The sequence below is a fragment of the Chiloscyllium punctatum genome, chromosome 10, assembly GCF_047496795.1.
Source record: "Chiloscyllium punctatum isolate Juve2018m chromosome 10, sChiPun1.3, whole genome shotgun sequence".
Classification (NCBI taxonomy): Eukaryota; Metazoa; Chordata; class Chondrichthyes; order Orectolobiformes; family Hemiscylliidae; genus Chiloscyllium; species Chiloscyllium punctatum.
The window spans coordinates 99,026,329-99,046,933 of record NC_092748.1 but is presented as its reverse complement, the minus strand read 5'-3'; the positions used below and the strand labels follow the sequence as shown (position 1 = coordinate 99,046,933).

Sequence of the window (20,605 nt, the reverse complement as noted above, 5' to 3'; positions counted from 1 at the left end):
TTTTCTCTGGAGCAGAGTGTGAGGGGTGACCTTACAGAGGTGTATAAAATAATGAGGGGCATGGACAGGGTAAATAGACATTTTATTTTACCCTGGGGTGGGGGACTCAAGAATTAGAGGGCATAGGTTTACGGTGAGAGGGGAAACATAAAAAAAGGGATCTTAGGGGCAACTTTTTCCACAGAGAGGGTGGTGCGTATACTGAATGAGCTGCCACAGGAAATGGTGGAGGCTGGTACATTTAAAGGGCATTTGGATGGGTATATGAATAGAAAGGGTTTAAGAGGGATATGGGCAAACTGCTGACAAATGGGACTAATTGGTTTTGGATATTTGGTTGGCAAAGACTAGTTGGACCGAAGGGTCTGTTGCCGTGCTGTATATCTCTATGAGTCTATAGTGAAGAAGAACACTGGGATTTGCTATCCTCCATGCACACCATTAGTTAACCTTTTGATCCTACTTAAGCCAAATTTCTTAAGAAAAGATGTTACTTCCATTGAATGGTGTCAAAGTTAATAATGGATATGTTTTACAAAAATATCAACTTATGCCACTAAAGGGAAATAATCAATATTAATCAAGCTCCATATGGACACATTAAAGAGCTGTTGAAGGTTAAAATATAGGGATATACATGGCATTTAAAGAAATTTAAGAGAATTTTGGATTGGGTATCATTGCGCGGGCGGGGGGGGGGGGGGGTCTGGGAGCAAACCTACATCACTGATAAGTGACTGAAGTAGGATACTTGCAGCAGAATTTTGAGTGAACTGAAGTTTATGCACCATGAAGATGGAAAGGCAGGACAGCACTGCCTTAGTTAGTCTGGACACGGCACTGAAGGAATGGAAACCAGAGTAAAAATAAATACTCATTGACCAACTGCAGATAAAAAGTTAATACATTAATAAGTTTATCTAATACCCTTTCTGATAACTATAGAAAGTTGTCCACTTTACTTAAAAGATAGATTCCAAAACATCATACTTAATTGCCTTGCTAGATTTTTATTTACAATGAATTAGATTTGCCCATATCTGAGAAAAATGAATCAATTGGTATATTCCTGAACTATGTTCACTAAGGTGATTCTACAACAGTTATTTTGAGATAGTTAATTGTATGAAAGTAAAGTTGCTACAACTGGCCTCTGTGCTGAGAGATGGGCAAAAGAAAAGTAATATACAATAAGCATCAGGATCCCAATCAAAATCTCAGAGCAGGAAATTACATATGTACATTAGGTCACATAATGAAATTGGGATGAAGAGACTTGAAGTGCAACTGTCACTTGGTTGAGAGCAAAAGTACTGCCTTCACCACCCTCAGAACAAGAGTTGCAAATGGGAAAAAAAATTACAAGTGAAGTATTATCATAGTAAACGAAATTTGAAAAATGTATACATTTCTCAGATACTGAAATTTTCTTGTGCCTCATTTCATGTTATTTTCCTTGGCTGGATTTGAAACAGACTCCTTCTGTTTCATCACACTAAGTGTGAACAAGAACTGACAAGGATTTGGATATGATTTGAAGAGAATTACTTGGAAAACATTTACAATTGGATATGTACAGAATTTTAGAATTAATTCACATACACAGCACTTTGATTTATAAAACCCTAGATACCTAAAAACTGTAGTAGAAGATTCATCTGGGATTTGTGTGAAATGCTTCCCATTTGCAGCATTCAGCTGGCTTAGTAGTTCAGATTGAAGCACCATTGACATTAATTGAATGCAGAAATTAGACATTCCCCAGAAGAGAAATAGCATTTCCACTAATCTTTTCCAATCTACGATACAATAGCCAGAGATTGACAAAAATGCAGCAAAATCTACTATCTGCAAGCAAACAGAAGAACAATGGACCAGGTGTAGCAGTAGTTTAGATCAGAGTGGTGCTGGAAAAGCACAGCAAGTCAGGCAGTATCAGAGAAGCAGGAAAATCGACGTTTCGGGCAAACGCCCTTCATCAGGAGCAGTAGCCCATGCAGGCCATTGAACCTGCTCTACCAATCAATAAGATCGTAGATGAAGATCTACATCAGCATCACTTTCCATACTATCCTCTTAGTCACCCAAAAATCTATCAATTTCAATCCTCATCACGTTCACTGCCCATGCTTTCACAGCCCTGTGTGGTAGAATACAAACTTTAACAACCCTCCGAGTAAAGAAATTTCTCATCATCTCAATGCAAAACTCGCTATCGCCTTACCCTGAGACCACCAGCCCTAGTTCTAGAGGGGGACCACCTTATCAGCATTGATCCTATCAAACTTAAGAATTTTACATGCATCACAGAATTCATCTCTTGCTTTTCTGAACTCTAGGGAGCTTTGTCTAGTCAATCTCATAATACAACCTCCTTATCCCAGAAATCAGTCTAATGAACCTTTGTTGTATTCCCTAAGGCAAGTACAACTGAGACAGCTGTGGCACCAACAGCCTTCTGTGACAGAAAACACATGGTAACTGCTCATGATCTTCTTTACAAATTTCCAACTTTGAAATTTTATCACATAATTTCTCTAAAATTTATCATGACAAGATTGCATTGCTCCTTATGATTGATCATTTCACCACAAAAAACTGGTCTGCTTGATATAATGTGCAACATTCATATTTATGCTTTTTTAGTACACAAATCAAGTCTTTAGAAGTACAGAAGAGAGAATGAAAATAATAACCATCTTTAGAGCTCTTAGATATCATAACAGTCCTCAGATATTTCAGTAATTTTCATAAGAAACAATGCTTACAGAATGTAATTACACTTTTCATAAATGATGGGTGTAGTTCTATATTCTTTCCAGTTGGACAACTTATTTGAGATGAACATGGTTGGGAAAACTGATTACAGAAGCACACAATGAGCATGGATTGCCTGCAGATCAACAAAAGACAAGCTCCTCTGACAACATTCCAAAACATTTCATTTATGAAGAGAGTCTGGCACAATTTTTCACATAAAAATCAATCAATCACATTTATTTCTATAATGAAGATTAGAATTATTGATAACAATTGCCTTTATTAAAAGGCAATAAACTTGTTTGATGCAGTTTCATGCTTGCCTCCCTTGGAGAATCGTGTGGTCTACCATAAGAATTTTGCAGGCAAGCTAAACCTACTTTAGGTCATGTAAAACTCATTCTGTGGTAAACATGTCATGCAGTAGATTTGAACTCAGGTCCCTCCAGCTCACAGGCAGAAGTGTTACCAACTAAGTCACTAGTTTCCAAATACATTACTGAAAGAGAGAAAGATACTACAGTCAATTCTGCTATAACGCGATAGTTTCATCATCGTGCAATCCCGTGTTATAAGAAAATAGTGTAATAGCAGCACAATTGAAACTCATGGGGCCGGAATCACATTATCCGAAGGACACGAGCAGGGAGTATTTTGTTTGGTTAATCGATGCCAGATAACAGTTAGCCACACATCAGAACCCTGCGACCTTGTTCGGATTATCTGAAGTTTGGTTAATCGAATACTGGATAATCGAAGTTCCTCTGTACACGATTTAAAAGTTCGCACTTTAGATAGTGCCCCCAATTCAATCACATTATAGCAAATTTGCACTAACAAAATGAGCATTATAGCAGTACGACTGTACAAAGATATATTTTAAAATAATTTATTAATTCACAGCATGAAGGCCTCTTTCAATGCATTTACTGACATTCCTAAATATCCTTAAGAATACAATGGTATCAACTAAATGGTTTATTTCAGAAGACAGTTAAGTGGCAAATACATTTTTTGGTCTGATGGAACATATAGCTCAGGTTGGTTAAAATTAAGATATTCCCTTTCCTAAAGGATATCAGCAAACCAGTCAGGTTTTTAATAACAATTCAATCATTTCAAAGTCACGACTTTACCAAGACTTGCTTTTTATTCCAGATTCAGAAGACTGAATTTTGATTATTAGGCCAGGTCAGGTGGCACAGTGGTTAGCACTGCTGCCTCATACTACCACGTACGCTGCTTCAATTCCATCCTTGGATGACTGTGTAGAGTTTGCACATTCTCCCCATGTATGCGTGGGAATCTACTGGGTGCTCTGGTTGCCTCACACAATCCAAAACAATGTGCAGGTTGGGTGGATTGGCTGTGCCAAATTGCACACAATATCCACAGATATGCAGGTTAGGTGGATTAGCGATTGGAAACGCAGGGGTTACAAGAAATGGCTTGATAGGTCCACTCGTTGAATGACCTGCTTCCATACTGTAGAGATTCTACGATTCTCTGGATTACAAGTCCAGTTGCTCAACCATAATTCAGATGTCAAAAAGTGTGATGCTGGAAAAGCACAGCCATCAGGCAGCATCCAAAGAGCAGGACAGTTGATGTTTCAAGCATAAACTCTTGATCAGGAATGGGGGGGTGGGAAGAGGCCCCCCAAGGTTTCTGACAGATAAATGGTAGCAGGGGCAGCCGCACCCCCCCTTTTGTTTATCTCTCAGCCCCCTTGGGCCACCCCCACATTCCTGATGAAGAGTTTACGTTCGAAACATCGACTCTCCTGCTCCTCGGATGCTACCTGACTGGCTGTGCTTTCTCAGCACCACACTTTTTAAACTTGATCTCCAGAGCCTGCAGTCCTCACTTTCTCCTCTATAATTCAGATGTACCCATCTTATCAGGAAAAAATCCTTTACATTGCTTTAAAGACAGACACCTTTCCAAAGCTGTTCATTTTCCATTCTTCAGGACACACAAGAACGTCAAATTTTCAATCATTTCCAACTTTTTTTGATTTCTTTACAGTATCAATCAGTCAACTTGCCAACCAATCAGCACCCTTTTCTCCCATAGTATTCCTAATTGTGAGAGGCCCGTGGTGTAACAAGAAGCCTGGGTTCAAGCCCCTTGTGCTCCAGGGGTGTGTAATAACATCTCTTAACAGATTGATTAGAAAATAGAGACAAAAATAGAAATTGCTGGAAAAGCATAGGTCTGGCAGCACCTGTGGAGAGAAATCAGAATTAACGTTTGGGGTCAAGTTACCCTTCTTCAGAACACCTCTGATGAGGAAAGGTCACTCAAGCAGAAACATTAACTCTGATTTTTCTCCATAGATGTTGCCAGAGCTGCTGTGCTTTTCCAGCAATTTCTATTTTTGTCTCTGATTTACAGCATCCACAGTTCTTTTGGTTTTGATTAGAAAATATCTCTATTGTTGTGTTCATTTGAAGTATGGCACTCTTGTGTTTGTTCTGATGAATGGAAGATGAAAAACTTTAGCAAAACATCTTTTTCAGCAAATTATTTTTCTGTTACCAATAGCTAGCTTTGTTTGAGCATTACAGCTGTCCATCATAAACATACCTTGAAGTTACTGGAGTTTACCCAACCAGCAGCAAGGCCATCAACCATTCGATCAAGCATAGATTGGTCCTGTTCCAGATCATGGGATTTCTGGCGATCTGTGATGTATTCTATCAGCTCCTGAGCAATTTGCACCCGACGTCCCATGTCTTTCTGCAGCACTTGTGCTAAGAAATACTCCATGCAAGGCTCCATGTTTGCAGTGCAGCCACAGCAGAAACAAGGGCAGTACGTCTGGAAAACAAACTACTTTATATTTATCCTAGAGGTCGCTGATCTGCTTGCTGAAGGTTACCGAACAGCTCTGGCGAACAGACACGATCTGGGGAACGACAACAATGCACCATGTGTGTTTTCAGGAGCAGCTGGATGAGAGGGGAGAGTCTAAATCTAACAAGTTAGCAGCAATCCAGGAAAAGTGGGGAGTGCAACAAAGGAGGGCCTCATAATTCAATATTCAGAGAAATCCTAAAAAAAAACAAACAAATGACAAGCTTTAAACATCTGACAATGCACATAATAATAAAACTAACAAGTTTTTAAAAAACTGCTTTGTGTTGTTCCAGTAATCGATTGTTTGCCTCCACAAGGCCCATCAGATTACAGGACTGACAGATTTAGCACAGCTTTTTTTTAAAGCATTGCAATACGTTTTTACCCATGGTGGCGTGATCAGCAGACGCACAGCAAAAGACTCATACAGCAAATTAGGCGAAACTGCCATTAAACGTGATTTTTTTTGTGCCGTTACAAGGTTTTTAAGCAGCTGCTTCCACCTCGGATCCCTTTTTTTTGCAGGATAATAGATCATTTCCTGCACATGCGCGGGATTTTCACCCTGACCACCACCTCCTTTTTCCCAGTAAACTTCCTGCCAAATTCACCGACGGAAATTAAGACCCTACCCCCCCCCCCCATCCCATCAAACTGAGAACTGTGGAGAGGAAAAAGAAACACAATTCTCCCCTCCCTTCCTCAGGAATGATGCAGGGTAGGCAAAGGAGGAGACACGGCTGTCTGCGATTATATAAAAGCCTGATGTAAAAGCAATGAAACTTCATTGTTCATTCTGTTTGTGTGTGTGTGGGGGGGAAGAGAAGAAAGAAACGGAAGCAAAGCAAAGTCATTCAAAATCTGAACAATCAGATGGGAAGTAATTAAAGAGAATCTTTTAAAAAAAAACACACACACCCAAGGCGGGAGGGGGAATCTAAATGAGGGTCGATCATGGTCAAGAAATGGAAGAGGAGGGGGTCTCCCTACACCATTTTATTTTATTTGATGTAGGTGGATGATAATACTGCTAAATGATTATTACGATGACCGGTGCTGGGATTGTAATGTCAACTGAGGGAGTCTCTCTCTCTCTCTCTCTCTCTCAGCAGCACGGGATTGGGAATTTGGCAGCATTGTCCCCCCCAACTGAATGCATGAACACACACCGATATCCCACCCATCCCATCCCTCTGTCTCTCTCCCTCCCTCACACACACACACTGAGGGAAGCCGGCCCTCCTCCCTCCAGCCAAGCCTCCGCCAACAGGCCTCAATCCCGCCCACTCGCCATCATCCTCCACTTGATCACCCCCTCCCCCCCCCCCCCCGGGACAAACACACACAATTAAAACAAAACGCTTTCTCTACCCTAGCCCTGGGAGGGAGGGAGGGTGAGCGAGTGAGTGGGAGGGAGGCGTACTTTTGACAACCGCCCGCCGACGCCAAAGAAAATGTCCTTCTCCCGCCGATTTCCAAGTACCGTTTGCCTTCTTTCTCTCTACATTTCCATCGACAGCCGTGGAGTGGAGTGCAGTGCGATGCGGCGAGGCCCGATCAGGCCCTCTCCTTCCGAAACCCACCCCCCTCCTCCTCCTCCTCCTCCTCCTCCTCCTCCCCCTTCCCTAACCCCCGCCACAGTCACTGACTCTCTCTGAGCGTCGCGTCCCCTCCCCCAACTCCTCCTCCAACCCTTCACTGTACCGACTGACCGACCCGCTCCGCCAGTACGTACTCGCCCCCGGCTGGACGTGCGCTCTCTCGCGGTTGTCGCGCGCACGCGCGCCCCCTCCAGGTTGTGCGTGCGAAGTTCCCCTCCCCCGCCCCTTTCACCTCTCAGTCCCTCCCTTCACCCCCTTTGGGGCGTGCTCCACCATCAGGGTGTTTGGGAGACTCCCTTTGCACCTGCAGAAACTCCCAACACCTTTCCATTTCCATCTCTTCCCACCCCTCCACCTCCACACAGGCGGTTTAGCACTGCTGCCTCACAGCGCCAGGGATCTGGCTATCAATTCCATCCTTGGATGAATGACTGTGTGGAGGGGGCATCTTTTGTCCCCGTGTCCACATGCTCCGGTTTCCCCCACTCAGACCAAAGATAACCAGGTTAAATGGATGAGCCTGGCTAAATTGCTGCATGGTGTCCAGGGATTAGCCATGTGTGAGGTTACAGGACGGGGAGGTGTTGGGTATGAGTTGGATGCTCTTCAGAGTTGAATTGGACTCAATTGGCCCAATGGCCTAATTCTGCTCTATAGGGATTCTATTTTATTCTATCACTAATATCAACACCCACAAGAGAAGTACTTCATTTAGATGCACTTCCGGCACATTCGGGCTCACAGAAAGTGTAATAAAATTCAACTTCCCTCTGCATGGCATGCTCCTGCCATTGAAGTACCCTCGGTGCAATTGCGATGCATGCCCCACCCCAAGCATGCAGCCTGAGTGAAGGGTTCTCGCATGTTTTCCAGCCCTCAGTTTTCTCCAGCTGGACCAACTGTCCTGAATTTTCCGGGACTAACGTCCCATTTAATAAGACCATTCTCCTGTCTGCCATTGTTTGCTATTGGTACAGCAGTCGTCAGCTCTAGTTTTATCACTGCCTCTGCTCTGGGTGGCCACCTCCCACAGACTAACTCCCTAGCCACTTTACAAAAAAGTGTTCCTTATTTATATTCCCAGAGAATTGGTCATCTTGCAATCCCCATTTTGACTCTCTGGCTGCTGTCCAGAGTTTTTTGTGCAGCCCTTTGTTAAACTGGACCCCAGAAGGTGCCAGTTTGCAACAATCTGTCTTGGATAACTGTTTGCACTGGATGACCAACAAGATCCAAATTGATTCACCAGTTTGATGGTCCATAAGTTGATGTTTGTTCCAATGTGGGTCTCTGAGAATAGCCTGTCAAGCACCGAGTCCCGCATCATGGAGCTGCACAGGATGAAACACAACAAAGACCAAATAGGTAAAAATAATGACTGCAGATGGTGGAAACCAGAGTCTAGATTAGAGTGGTGCTGGAAAAGCACAGCAGTTTCACCAACACATTCTATCCTGACCTTAAATTTACCTGGACCATCTCTGACACCTCCCTCCCCTTTCTGGTCCTCTCCATCTCCATTAATGACGACCGACTTGTCACCGACATTTTTTACAAACCCACCAACTCCCACAGCTACCTGGAATCCTCTTCCCACCCTACCTCCTGCAAACATGCCAGCCCATATTCCCAATTCCTCCGTCTTCACCTTATCTGCTCCCAGGAGGACCAATTCCACCACAGAACACACCAGATGGCCTCCTTCTTTAGAGACCGCAATTTCCCTTCCCATGTGATTAAAGATGCCCTCCAACACATCTCATCCATATCCCGCACCTCCGCGCTCAGACCCCACCCCTCCAACCGTAACAAGGACAGAACGCCCCTGGTGCTCACCTTCCACCCTACCAACCTTCGCACAAACCAAATCATCCACCGACATTTCTGCCACCTCCAAAACGGACCCCACCACCAGGGATATATTTCCCTCCCCCAACTTTCCATCTTCCGCAAAGACCGTCCTCTCCATGACTACCTAGTCAGGTCCATGCCTCCCTACAACCCACCCTCCCATCCTGGCACCTTCCCCTGCCACCACAGGAATTGCAAAACCTGCGCCCACACCTCCTCCTTCACCTCCATCCAAGGCCCTAAAGGAGCCTTCCACATCCATCAAAGTTTTACCTGCACATCCACCAATATCATTTATTGTATCCATTGCTCCCGATGCAGTCTCTTCTACAATGCGAGACTGGACGCCTCCTAGCAGAGTGCTAGGGACTCTTTGGGACACCCGCACCAATCAACCACACCACCCTGTGGCCCAACATTTCAACTCCCCCCCCACTCTGCCAAGGACATGGAGGTCCTGGGCCTCCTTCACCGCCACTCCCTCACCACTAGATGCCTGGAGGAAGAACGCCTCATGTTTCACCTTGGAACACTTCAACCCCAGGGCATCAATGTGGACTTCAATAGTTTCCTCATTTCCCCTTCCCCCACCTCACCCCAGTACCAAACTTCCAGCTTAGCACTGTCCCCATGACTTGTCCTACCTGCCTATCTTCTTTTCCACCTATCCACTCCCCCCTTCCCCCTAACCTATCACCTTCATCCCCTCCCCCATTCACCTATTGTACTCTATGCTACTTTCTCCCCACCTCCATCCTCCTCTCACTTATAGAACATAGAACATAGAACATAGAACAATACAGCGCAGTACAGGCCCTTCGGCCCTCGATGTTGCGCCGATCAAAGCCCACCTAACCTACACTAACCCACTATCCTCCATATACCTATCCAATGCCCGCTTAAATACCCATAAAGAGGGAGAGTCCACTACTGCTACTGGCAGGGCATTCCATGATCTTACGACTCGCTGAGTGAAGAACCTACCCCTAACATCAGTCCTATATCTACCCCCCCTTAATTTAAAGCTATGCCCCCTTGTAATAGCTGACTCCATACGCGGAAAAAGGTTCTCACTGTCAACCCTATCTAACCCCCTAATCATCTTGTACACCTCTATCAAATCACCCCTAAACCTTCTTTTCTCCAAAGAAAACAACCCCAAGTGCCTCAGCCTTTCCTCATAGGATCTTCCTACCATACCAGGCAACATCCTGGTAAACTTCCTCTGCACCCGTTCCAGTGCCTCCACATCCTTCCTATAGTATGGCGACCAAAACTGCACACAATATTCCAGAAGCGGCCGCACCAGAGTCTTATACAACTGCAGCATGACCTCAGGACTCCGGAACTCAATTCCTCTACCAATAAAAGCCAGTACGCCATATGCCTTCTTCACTGCACTATTTACCTGGGTGGCAACTTTCAGAGATCTGTGTACATGGACACCAAGATCCCTCTGCTCTTCCACACTACCAAGTAGTCTACCATTAGCCCAGTAATCCATCTTTTTATTACTCTTACCAAAGTGAATCACTTCACACTTAGCTACATTGAACTCCATTTGCCACCTTTCTGCCCAGCTCTGCAGCTTCTCTATATCCCGCTGTAACCTGCCATATCCTTCCTCACTGTCTACAACTCCTCCGACTTTCGTATCATCCGCAAACTTGCTCACCCAACCTTCTAACCCTTCCTCCAGGTCATTTATAAAAATGACAAACAGCAATGGTCCCAAAACAGATCCTTGCGGAACACCACTAGTGACGGCACTCCAAGATGAATCTTTGCCATCAACTACTACCCTCTGTCTTCTTCCAGAGAGCCAATTCCTAATCCAAACCTCCAACTCACCCTCAATGCCATATCTCTGTATTTTCTGCAGTAGCCTACCATGGGGGACCTTATCAAACGCCTTACTAAAATCCATATATACTACATCTACCGCTTTCCCCTCATCTACCTCCTTCGTCACCTTCTCAAAGAATTCAATAAGGTTTGTGAGGCACGACCTGCCCTTCACAAAACCATGCTGACTATCCTTGATCACATCATTCTTATCCAGATGTGCATAAATCCTATCCCTTATAATTCTCTCTAAGACTTTGCCCACAACAGAAGTGAGACTCACTGGCCTATAGTTACTAGGATTATCCCTACTCCCCTTCTTGAACAAGGGAACCACGTTTGCTAGCCTCCAGTCCTCTGGCACTACTCCTGTAGACAAAGAGGACACAAAAATCAAGGCCAATGGCTCTGCAATCTCCTCCCTTGCTTCCCAGAGAATCCTAGGATAAATGCAATCAGGCCCAGGGGACTTATCTATTTTCACCCTTGCCAGAATTTCCAACACCTCTTCTCTACATATCTCAAAGCCATCCATTCTACTTATTCGTGCCTCAGTATTCATATCGACAACAATGTCCTGTTCCTGAGTGAATACTGACGAAAAGTATTCATTCAGCGCCTCCCCAATCTCTTCAGCCTCCACACGCAACTTCCCATTACTATCCTTGATTGGACCTATTCCTTCCCTAGTCATTCTTTTATTCCTAACATACCTATAGAAAGCCTTAGGGTTTTCCCTAATCCTACCAACTAAGGACCTTTCATGTCCCCTCCTTGCTGCTCTTAGCTCTCTCTTCAGGTCCTTCCGGGCTACCTTATAACTCTCAATCGCCCCTATTGAACCTTCACGCCTCATCTTTACCTCTCCACCCTTCAGGCTCTCTGCCTGTATTCCTGATGAAGGGCTTTTGCCCAAAACGTCGGTTTTACCGCTCCTCGGATGCTGCCTGAACTGCTGTGCTTTTCCACTCTAATCTAGACAACAAAGACCATAGCCTGCCTTTCCAAGCTTTCTGATGGCTTCTATCCACTGCCATCCGATGAGAAGAGGTTGAAGAGATTGTGCAGAAACCTTCTAAAGTTTAGGTGAGTGACAGCTGATCTCATTGAAACATGAATAAAAGTTTGAAGGTAAGTCCATGATAGAGAAGAGACCGAAGCCTAGAGGAATTTCTTGAAATCATATGTTGCACCCCTAACACATCATTTTCACAGGGAAAACTGAATTGGCAAGGAGATCATACAAACACAATTCGCAGAGACAGCTGGATAAAAGCAAATTACTGCGGATGCTGGAATCTGAAACCAAACAAGAAAATGCTAGAAAATCTCATCAGGTCTGGCAGCATCTGTAAGGAGAGAAAAGAGCTGACGTTTCGAGTCTAAGGGTCAGTTAGACTCAAAACGTCAGTTCTTTTCTCTCCTTACAGATGTTGCCAGACCTGCTGAGATGTTCCAGCATTTTCTCTTTTAGTCACAGAGACAGCTGGTCATTTAATAATTAGTTGCCTCCATTTCTGCATGATTATGATGAGGTAGGAGTATCAAAAATCAAAGCATGCAGTTTAGACATGATAAGAGCATCCACCTTTTGGATTACCATACGATATAGGAGTAGAAATTATCCATTTGGCAATTCAGTCTGCTCTGCCATTCATTGAGATCATGGTTGATCTAATTAGCCTCAAATCCACTTTCCTGCCTTTTCCCCATAGCCGGTAAAGAAATCTGTGTATCTCAGCTTTGAATGTACTTAGTGACTTAGATTCTACAGTCCTCTGCTGCTAAACAATTCCACAAATTGATTACCTCTGAGGAAAATTTCCTCCCCATCTTTCCAAAATACTCTTTTGGAGAGGGAAGGTATCCCTTTGAAAATAGTTGGGGCACCTTTGGTGGTGGTAATTTTCCTTTTGGTGGTGATTAGACTCCATTTGAGTGGGATTAAGTATTCTTTTGGGGAAGGTCAGGTGCTCTTTGAGATTATAAAAGTAGACATGAATGTGCAGAAAAAGTATATGAGATAATTGGCACTGGCAAGCTCTCACAAAACTACCAATGCAGTGAGAGAATTTTAAAAGCTGCAAAAGCACTGTTCAACTGTCAAAGGACCTGCCAAACTGCCAAGGTATTTAAAATTCTAGACCTTTTAATCTTTGGAAAAAAGTACAGCCAGTTAAAAAAATAATTACTTTCTATTTCAATCTGTTTGCTGACATTGGCAGGAGATATCCATACTGGAATAGCATTGTAGACTGATCTCACCAGGATCCATTATCACAGCAGGGTGCCTATCTGGTGTAGAAGAGACCTATACAAGTAGGACGGATTGCACCTGAATTGGAAGGGGACTCATACACTGGCAGGGAGATTTGTGAGAGCTGCTCGGGAGGATTTAAACGAATAAGGTGAGGGGGTGGGACCCAGGGAGATAGTGAGTAAAAAGATCAATCTGAGACTGATACTGTTGAGAAAAGAAGTGAGTCAAATAGTCAGGGCAGGCAGGGATAAAGCAAAGAACAAAGTAGGACTGATAATTTAAACTGCATTTATTTCAATGCAAGAGGCCTAACAGGGAAGGCAGATGCACTCAGGGAATGGGATATCATAACAATTACAGAAACGTGGCTCAGGGAAGGACAGGACCGGCAGCTTAAAATTCCAGGATACTAATGCCACAGGAAGAACAGAAAGGGAGGGAAGAGAGGAGGGAGAGTGGCATTTTTGAGAAGGGATAGCATTACAGCTGTAATGAGGGAGGATATTCCCAGAATTACATCCAGGAAAGTTATTTGGGTGTAACTGAGAAACAAAAAAGGGATGATCACCTTATTGGGATTGTATTATAGACTCCCTGATAGTCAACGGAAAATTGAGAAACAAATTTGTAAGGAGATCTCAGTTATCTGTAAGAATAAGAGGCTGGTTATTGTAGGGGATTTTAACTTTCCAAACAGACCGACTGCCATAGTGTTAAGGGTTTAGATGGAGAGGAATTTGTTAAGCATGCACAACAAAATTTTCTAATTCAGTATGTGGATGTACCTACTCGAGAAGGTGCAAAATCTGACCTACCCTTGAGAAATAAGGCAGAGCTGGTGACGGAGGTGTCAGTGGGGGGGCACTCTGGAACCAGCAACCATAATTCTGTTAGTTTTAAAATAGTGATGGAAAAGGATATACCAGATTTAAAAGCTGAAGTTCTAAATTGGAGGATGGCTAATTTTGACAGTATTAAGCAAGCACTTTCAAAAGCTGATTGGGGGCAGAGGTTCATAGGTAAAGGGATGGCTGGAAAATGGGAAGCCTTCAGAAATGAGATAACAAAAGTCCAGACAGTATGTTCCTGTTCAGGTGAAAGGAAAGGCTGGTAGGTATAGGCTATGCTGGGTGACTAGAGAAATTGAGGTTTTGGCTAAAAAAAAGAAGGAAGCATATGTCAGGTATAGACAGGATAAATCGAGTGAATCCTTAGAAGAGTATAAAGGCAGTAGGAGTATACTTAAGATGGAAATCAGGAGGGCAAAAAGGGGACATGAGATAGCTTTGGCAAACAGGGTTAAGAAGAATCTAAAGGGTTTTTACAAATACATTAAGGACAAAAGTGTAACTAGGGTGAGAATAGGGCCCCTCAAAGATCAGCAAAGCGGCCTTTGTGTGGAGCTGCAGGAGATGGGGGAGATACTAAATGAGTATTTTGATTCAGTGTTTCCTGTGGAAAAGGACATGGAAGATATAGAATGTAGGGAAATAGATGGTGATGTCTTGAAAAAATGTCTCTATTATAGAGGAGGAAGTGCTATATGTCTTGAAACACATATAAGTGGATAAGTTACCAGGACCTGATCAAGTGTACCCTCGAACTTTGTGGGGAGCTTGGGTAATGATTACTGGGCCCCTTGCTGAGATATTTGTATCATTGATAGTCACAAGTAAGCTGCCAGAAGACTGGAGGATGGTTAACGTGGTGCCATTGTTTAAGAAAGGTGGTAAGGACAAGCCAGGGAATTACAGACCAGTGAGCCTGAAGTCGGTGCTGGGCAAGTTGTTGGAGGGAAACCTGAGGGACAGGATATACATATATTTGGAAGGGCAAGGGCTGATTAGAGATAGTCAACATAGTTTTATGCGTGGGAACTCATGTCTCACGAACTTGCTTGAGTTTTTAAGAAGTAACAAAGAAGATTGATGACAGCAAAGTGGTAGACGTGATCCATATGGACTTCAGTAAGGTGTTCAACAAGGTTCCCCATGGGAGACTGGTTAGCAAGGTTAGATCTCATGGAATACAGGGAGAACTCGCCATTTGGATACAACTGGGTCGAAGGTATAAGACAGGTGGTGGTGGAGGGTTGTTTTTCAGACTGGAGGCCTGTGACCAGTGGAGTGCCACAAGGATCGGCACTGGTCCACTACTTTTCATCATTTATACAATGATTTGGATGGGAGCATAAGAGGTATAGTAAGTAAGTTTGCAGATGACACCAAAATTGGAGGTGCAGTGGACAGCGAAGAAGGTTCCCTCAGATTACAATGGGATCTTATTAAAATGGGCCAATGGGCTGAGGAGTGGCAGATGGAGTTTAATTTAGATAAATGCGAGGTGCTGCATTTTGGGAAAACAAATCTTAGTAGGACTTATAAACCTAATGGTAAGATCCTCGGGAGTGTTGCTGAACAAAGAGACCATGGAGTACATGTTCATAGCCCCTTGAAATTAGAGTCACAGATAGATAGGATAGTGAAAAAGGCATTTGGTATGCTTTCCTTTGATGGTCAGAGTATTGAGTACAGGAGTTGGGAGGTGATGTTGCGGCTGTACAGGACATTGGTTAGGCCAGTTTTGGAATATTGCGTGCAATTCTGGTCTCCTTCCTATCCGAAGGTTATTGTGAAACTTGAAAGGATTCAGAAAAGATTTACAAGAATTTTGCCAGGGTTGGAGAATTTGAGGGTTGGAGAGGTTGAATAGGCTGGGGCTGTTTTCCCTGGAGCGTTGGAGGCTGAGAGGTGACCTTAAGAGGTTTATAAAGTCATGAGGGGCATGGATAGGATAAGTAGACAAAGTCTTTTCCCTGGGGTGGGGGACTCCAGAACTAGAGGGCATAGGTTTAGTGTGAGAGGGGAAAGATATAAAAGAGGCCTAAAGGGCAACCTTTTCATGCAGAGAGTGGTACATGTATGGAATGAGCTGCCAGAGGAAGTGGTGGAGGCTGGTACACTTACAACATTTAAAAGGCAACTGGGTTGGTATATGAATAGGAAGGGTTTGGAGGGATATGGGCCGCATGCTGGCAAGTGGGACTAGATTAAGTTGGGATATCTGGTCGTCATGGATGGGTTGGACCTAAGGGTCTTTTTCCATTCATCTCTATGACTCTGTGACTCTATGATTGACAGCTCCAAATGGGTTTGGAGTCTTTACTATGGAATTATATATTTCAGTGCTGCTTACACTTGAATAAGATATTAGTTTTTCTACCACTTTTCTGAGATGAAGGAATTTAATTGTAGTAAGATCACTCATGAATGAGAATGTTTTCCTTATTATAGCGAAGATCTACACATTTTCTCTTCTCATTATTGCAGAGGTCCTATGGACTGTCCATACTGGTTATTAAGTGAGTTTGCATATTAGGTGAAAGAGTGAAGGGTTATGGATGGAGTGCATGGGTTGGCATGCGTTGGCACTAAGGTGGATTTGAGCTATAAAAGGCCAGACTCATAGGTTGGCATGACATGTGTACAGTCCCGGGGGTAAGTGATGTTGAGGATATGGGTGGCGTGGAGGTCAGAGATCACAGGAAATGGGTATAAGGGTATAAGTTGGCATAAAGTGTGTTGGGGTCTATGAAGATGGGGACAGGACGTTTGGTGGCATGGGTTGGGATGGATGTGTCATGGACAGAGTATGGCAACTGAAAGGGGTGACTGGCAAGAGCAAATGGAAAGTTTTGTGCTGTAATCTTTATTTTTTTTTATTTCAAAATATACTTTATTCATATAAATAAATCTCTGGTACTTGTACAATTTTTCCATGTCGTTCATAGTTATATACATTGCATGTCTTAACATTACAAAGAACAAATTGAATTAATCGAATTCACGGTTATCCTATTAACAGTTACATTTATTAACTATCCAGTCTCTTGGTGTTTGGTTGTGGCTTCAGCGGAACCCTGAAGATTGGGTGCCCTGTTATATGAAAGCAAATTTAAACTTCTTTAACCCCCAGTTTATGGGGGTTACCATTGTCCATTTGACTGTCCTGTCTCTGGGGTAGCTTGTCTACATCCCCATGGTTAGCACGAACTGCTGGACCTTCGCTGGGCTGAGGTAGCTATCCAGCTCCTCACTGGGGTCATTTGCCCGCTCTGGTGTCATTGAGCCAAGGCAAGGGTCCTCCCTGTCCAGTTCTGTGTCTGACAGTGGGACTGTCAGAGGATCACAGATCTCGGTTGCCTGTAGTTGTGGGTCAGTGGGTACCTCTTGGTTCTCACTGGGTGGAGGGTGGACTTCGGGGGGCCCATTGTTTCCTGGTTAGGAGGAAATGCCCTCCTCTTTACCGACGGCGCTCTGTCTCTTCTTCTGGTGGTGATGGCCTTCTTCGCGTCCATCTTCCCCCTCCGAAGAGCTGGCCGTCCCTCCCTCGTGCAGCTGTCTTTTCCCCTTTTGCTGGGGGGCTTTGGGAGCCTGGCAAGATTTCCTCTTCCTGTTTTTAACAGGTATCCACTCCTCTGCCTGCTTGATTACCTCCTCCTCCTCCATTTCTTCCATCTGCTCGGCTAGAGCTAGGATCAGCTGCTGTGTCTCTCCGCTGGTTGCTGCCTCCTCCACTCCAGCCTGTTCTTCTTTCTGGGTGCCACCAGACTCCGTTTCCCTGCTGTCCGGGTGGACCTTACTGGTCTTTGGGGGTCCATGGCTCACATTGCCACCTCCCGCCATCTGTGCGTAAGTGGGGCCCCCACGTCTTGGGCAGGTCTTATACATGTGGCCCGCCTCTCCGCACAGGTTGCAGCTCTTTTCCTCCCGACAGTCCTTAGTCAAGTGACCCTCCTGTTTGCAGTTCCTGCAGATGGTCACTTTGCAATCTGCTGCCACGTGTCCCGACTTCCCACAGGTTCGGCACACTTTCGGCTGCCCTGCATATGTCAGGTAGCCTCTGCTCCCTCCGATTGCAAAGCTCGAGGGTGGGTGGAGGATGTTCCCACTATCATCGGCCCTCAGAGTTACCCTGACCTGCCGCTTGCTGGTCCAGATCCCAAAGGGGTCGATCACATCAGTGGCTTCTCCCTCAACTTGGACGTACCTTCCCAGGAAGGTCAAGACATCAGCCGCTGGAACGTAAGGGTTGTACATGGGAATGTAATCTTTATTTTTACACTTAAAGCACAGCACTAGAACATCTAGGTATGAGTTTCACCCCTCCATCACCACACTGGACGTGCTTTTCAGGTCACCCCATATCATTTGCCATGACTGTCATTTTCCCCTCCTTCATTCATTCGTGCCAGAAATCAGGGACATATCAACCTGTTGTAAAAAGTCAGGTTTGTGTATCCAGGAATGTATCCCTCTCAGTACGTCAGACCTGCAAACAAAAATGAGCATCTGAATGTTTTTTTTCCTCTGTGAAAACTATAGGTTTTTGCATTTCTAGCCTTGTACCATAAACTTTAGGTACAGGACTGTACAAACTTTTATGTGGGCTTTCGGTAAGCAAAGTGTTAAATCGCTGGCATGTGAAGAACTGTTTGCATGGATTAGATAAGATGCAAGTAAAGGATGTTGTGACGATTAGGAATAACACTTTGTATGAAACCAAACACTTGAGGAGGCAAAGGTTAAGAAGTTAGAACAATTCAGAGTGGTTAAATGGAAATCAGATCAGATTCAGGATGTATTGCTAAAAGGTCTCAAGTATAAAGAGCAATGTAAGCTTATCAAGTGGTTTGGATGTCTTAGCTTTGTTAATTGTATTGTAATCCAGGATATGACCACAAGTGCTGTAATGGTCTGCTGATGGTACCTCTGAATGGCTAATTATGGTATGAATGGCGAGAGGTAAAGTTACACTGTAATTACTTTGACCAAATATGGGAGCATAAATCATGGATTTTTTTTTTACAAGTTCTTAATTCGTTACACTAAAACTCCTGGCTGCCAACATTTTGACTTGTCAATAACCCAAAATGAAGATTCAGTCAGAACCTTCACACCTGGCTGGAGAATACGGAACACAGCAGCACAAATTAGGATGACGTCAATAATTTCAAACTGAAATGAAGAGAAATTAATTTACTGAGACAGTTGTTATTTTATGAATCATCTACTCCACAGATTTGCAGCTGACTTATCATTGAGAAGTTACAAGGCTGGCAGAGATAGATTTTTACTCTCTCAGGGAAGCAAGGAATATGGGGAACATGTGGGATAACGGATTTGAGGCATTGATGATCTTATTAAATGATTTGAGTATGGTCTGCATTTAATTTGGTTCTTGTGTTCTTATTCAGTAAATAATCATAGTAAAGTCCTTGATGTCCATTTGAATGCAATCAGCATTGAGGATTGGGATTCCTGATGGATGTTTCTTCACATGCATCTACCACAATGTATATTTTAAGATCACAAGGTTTCATAGCTCCCACTTGTATGAAAATTGAACATTTACCTTCAAAATATTGCATTGATTGTTAATTTTATACAGGCAAATTTGTTTCTGAGAAAGTCCACAAACACAGGTACAGCAAAGAAGAGTTAATTATAGAAGGAAAGAGAAGGAGGTTATTTTTGCCCATCATGCTTGTGGCAGCTGTTTGTGACAGCTGTGGCTCAGCGGGTTGGCCCTCTCACCTCTCGAATCAGAAGGTCGACATCCAACTTCAGAAGCCTGAACACAAAGATGTGGGTGGCACGGTGGCACAGTGGTTAGCACTACTGCCTCACAGCGTCAGAGACCCGGGTTCAATTCCCACCTCAGGAGACTGACTGTGTGGAGTTTGCACGTTCTCCCCGTGTCTGCGTGGGTTTCCTCCGGGTGCTCCGGTTTCCTCCCACAGTCCAAAGATGTGCAGGTCAGGTGAATTGGCTAAATTGCTAAATTGCCCGTAGTGTTAGGAAAGGGGTAGATGTAGATGTAGGGGTATGGGTGGGTTACGCTTCGGCGGGGCTGTGTGGACTTGTTGGGCCGAAGGGCCTGTTTCCACACTGTAAGTAATCTAATCTAATCTAATCTACTGATCTGAAGGAGTGCTGCATTGTTGGATGTGCTGTATTTCAATTGAGACAGGAAACCAAGTCCTTGTCCAATTTTTCAGCAGAAAGTAAAAGATCCTTTGAAACAATTGGAAAGATGGGAAGGGAGCGCAGTAGCTGATAATATCCTGGCCAACACTTACTCCCTAAGCAATATCACTGAAATACATATTGACAGTAACAGGATTCTTTTGAAAATGATATGCGTTCCACTTCAGTGAATGTTTAACTCTTTATGCACTATGATCCATATAAGAACCCATCAGACATGTTTTTTTCTTAATTTAACAATGAAAGAGATAAAAGTTTATTATACCTACACTGATCTAAGATAATTTAGAGACCATAGTTATTTGTTTGTTACTTTTCTCATTTTTTGGTTTGGAACTGAGACTTGAAGTTAAGAATTAAACTTTGAACAATGGGCT

General features: G+C 43.8%; 1 protein-coding gene across 8 annotated transcripts in view; it reads right to left on the bottom strand.

The window, feature by feature from the left end:
* Positions 1 to 7,220, bottom strand: part of clasp1a (cytoplasmic linker associated protein 1a) — a 303,132-nt gene extending 295,912 nt beyond the window's left edge. For 7 of the 8 annotated variants that reach the window (XM_072579859.1, XM_072579862.1, XM_072579864.1 and 4 more), the window contains exons 1-2: positions 7,106 to 7,220; positions 5,350 to 5,817 (exon numbers count right to left, since the gene is read on the bottom strand). In XM_072579859.1, the coding sequence (XP_072435960.1) occupies positions 5,350 to 5,544 (195 nt within the window). In that variant the 5' untranslated portion in view covers positions 5,545 to 5,817; positions 7,106 to 7,220. Of the gene's footprint in view, positions 1 to 5,349; positions 5,818 to 6,007; positions 6,136 to 7,105 lie in introns of those variants that run through there. The other variant, XM_072579857.1, reaches the window with a different exon arrangement.
* Positions 7,221 to 20,605: the final 13,385 nt, after the last annotated feature.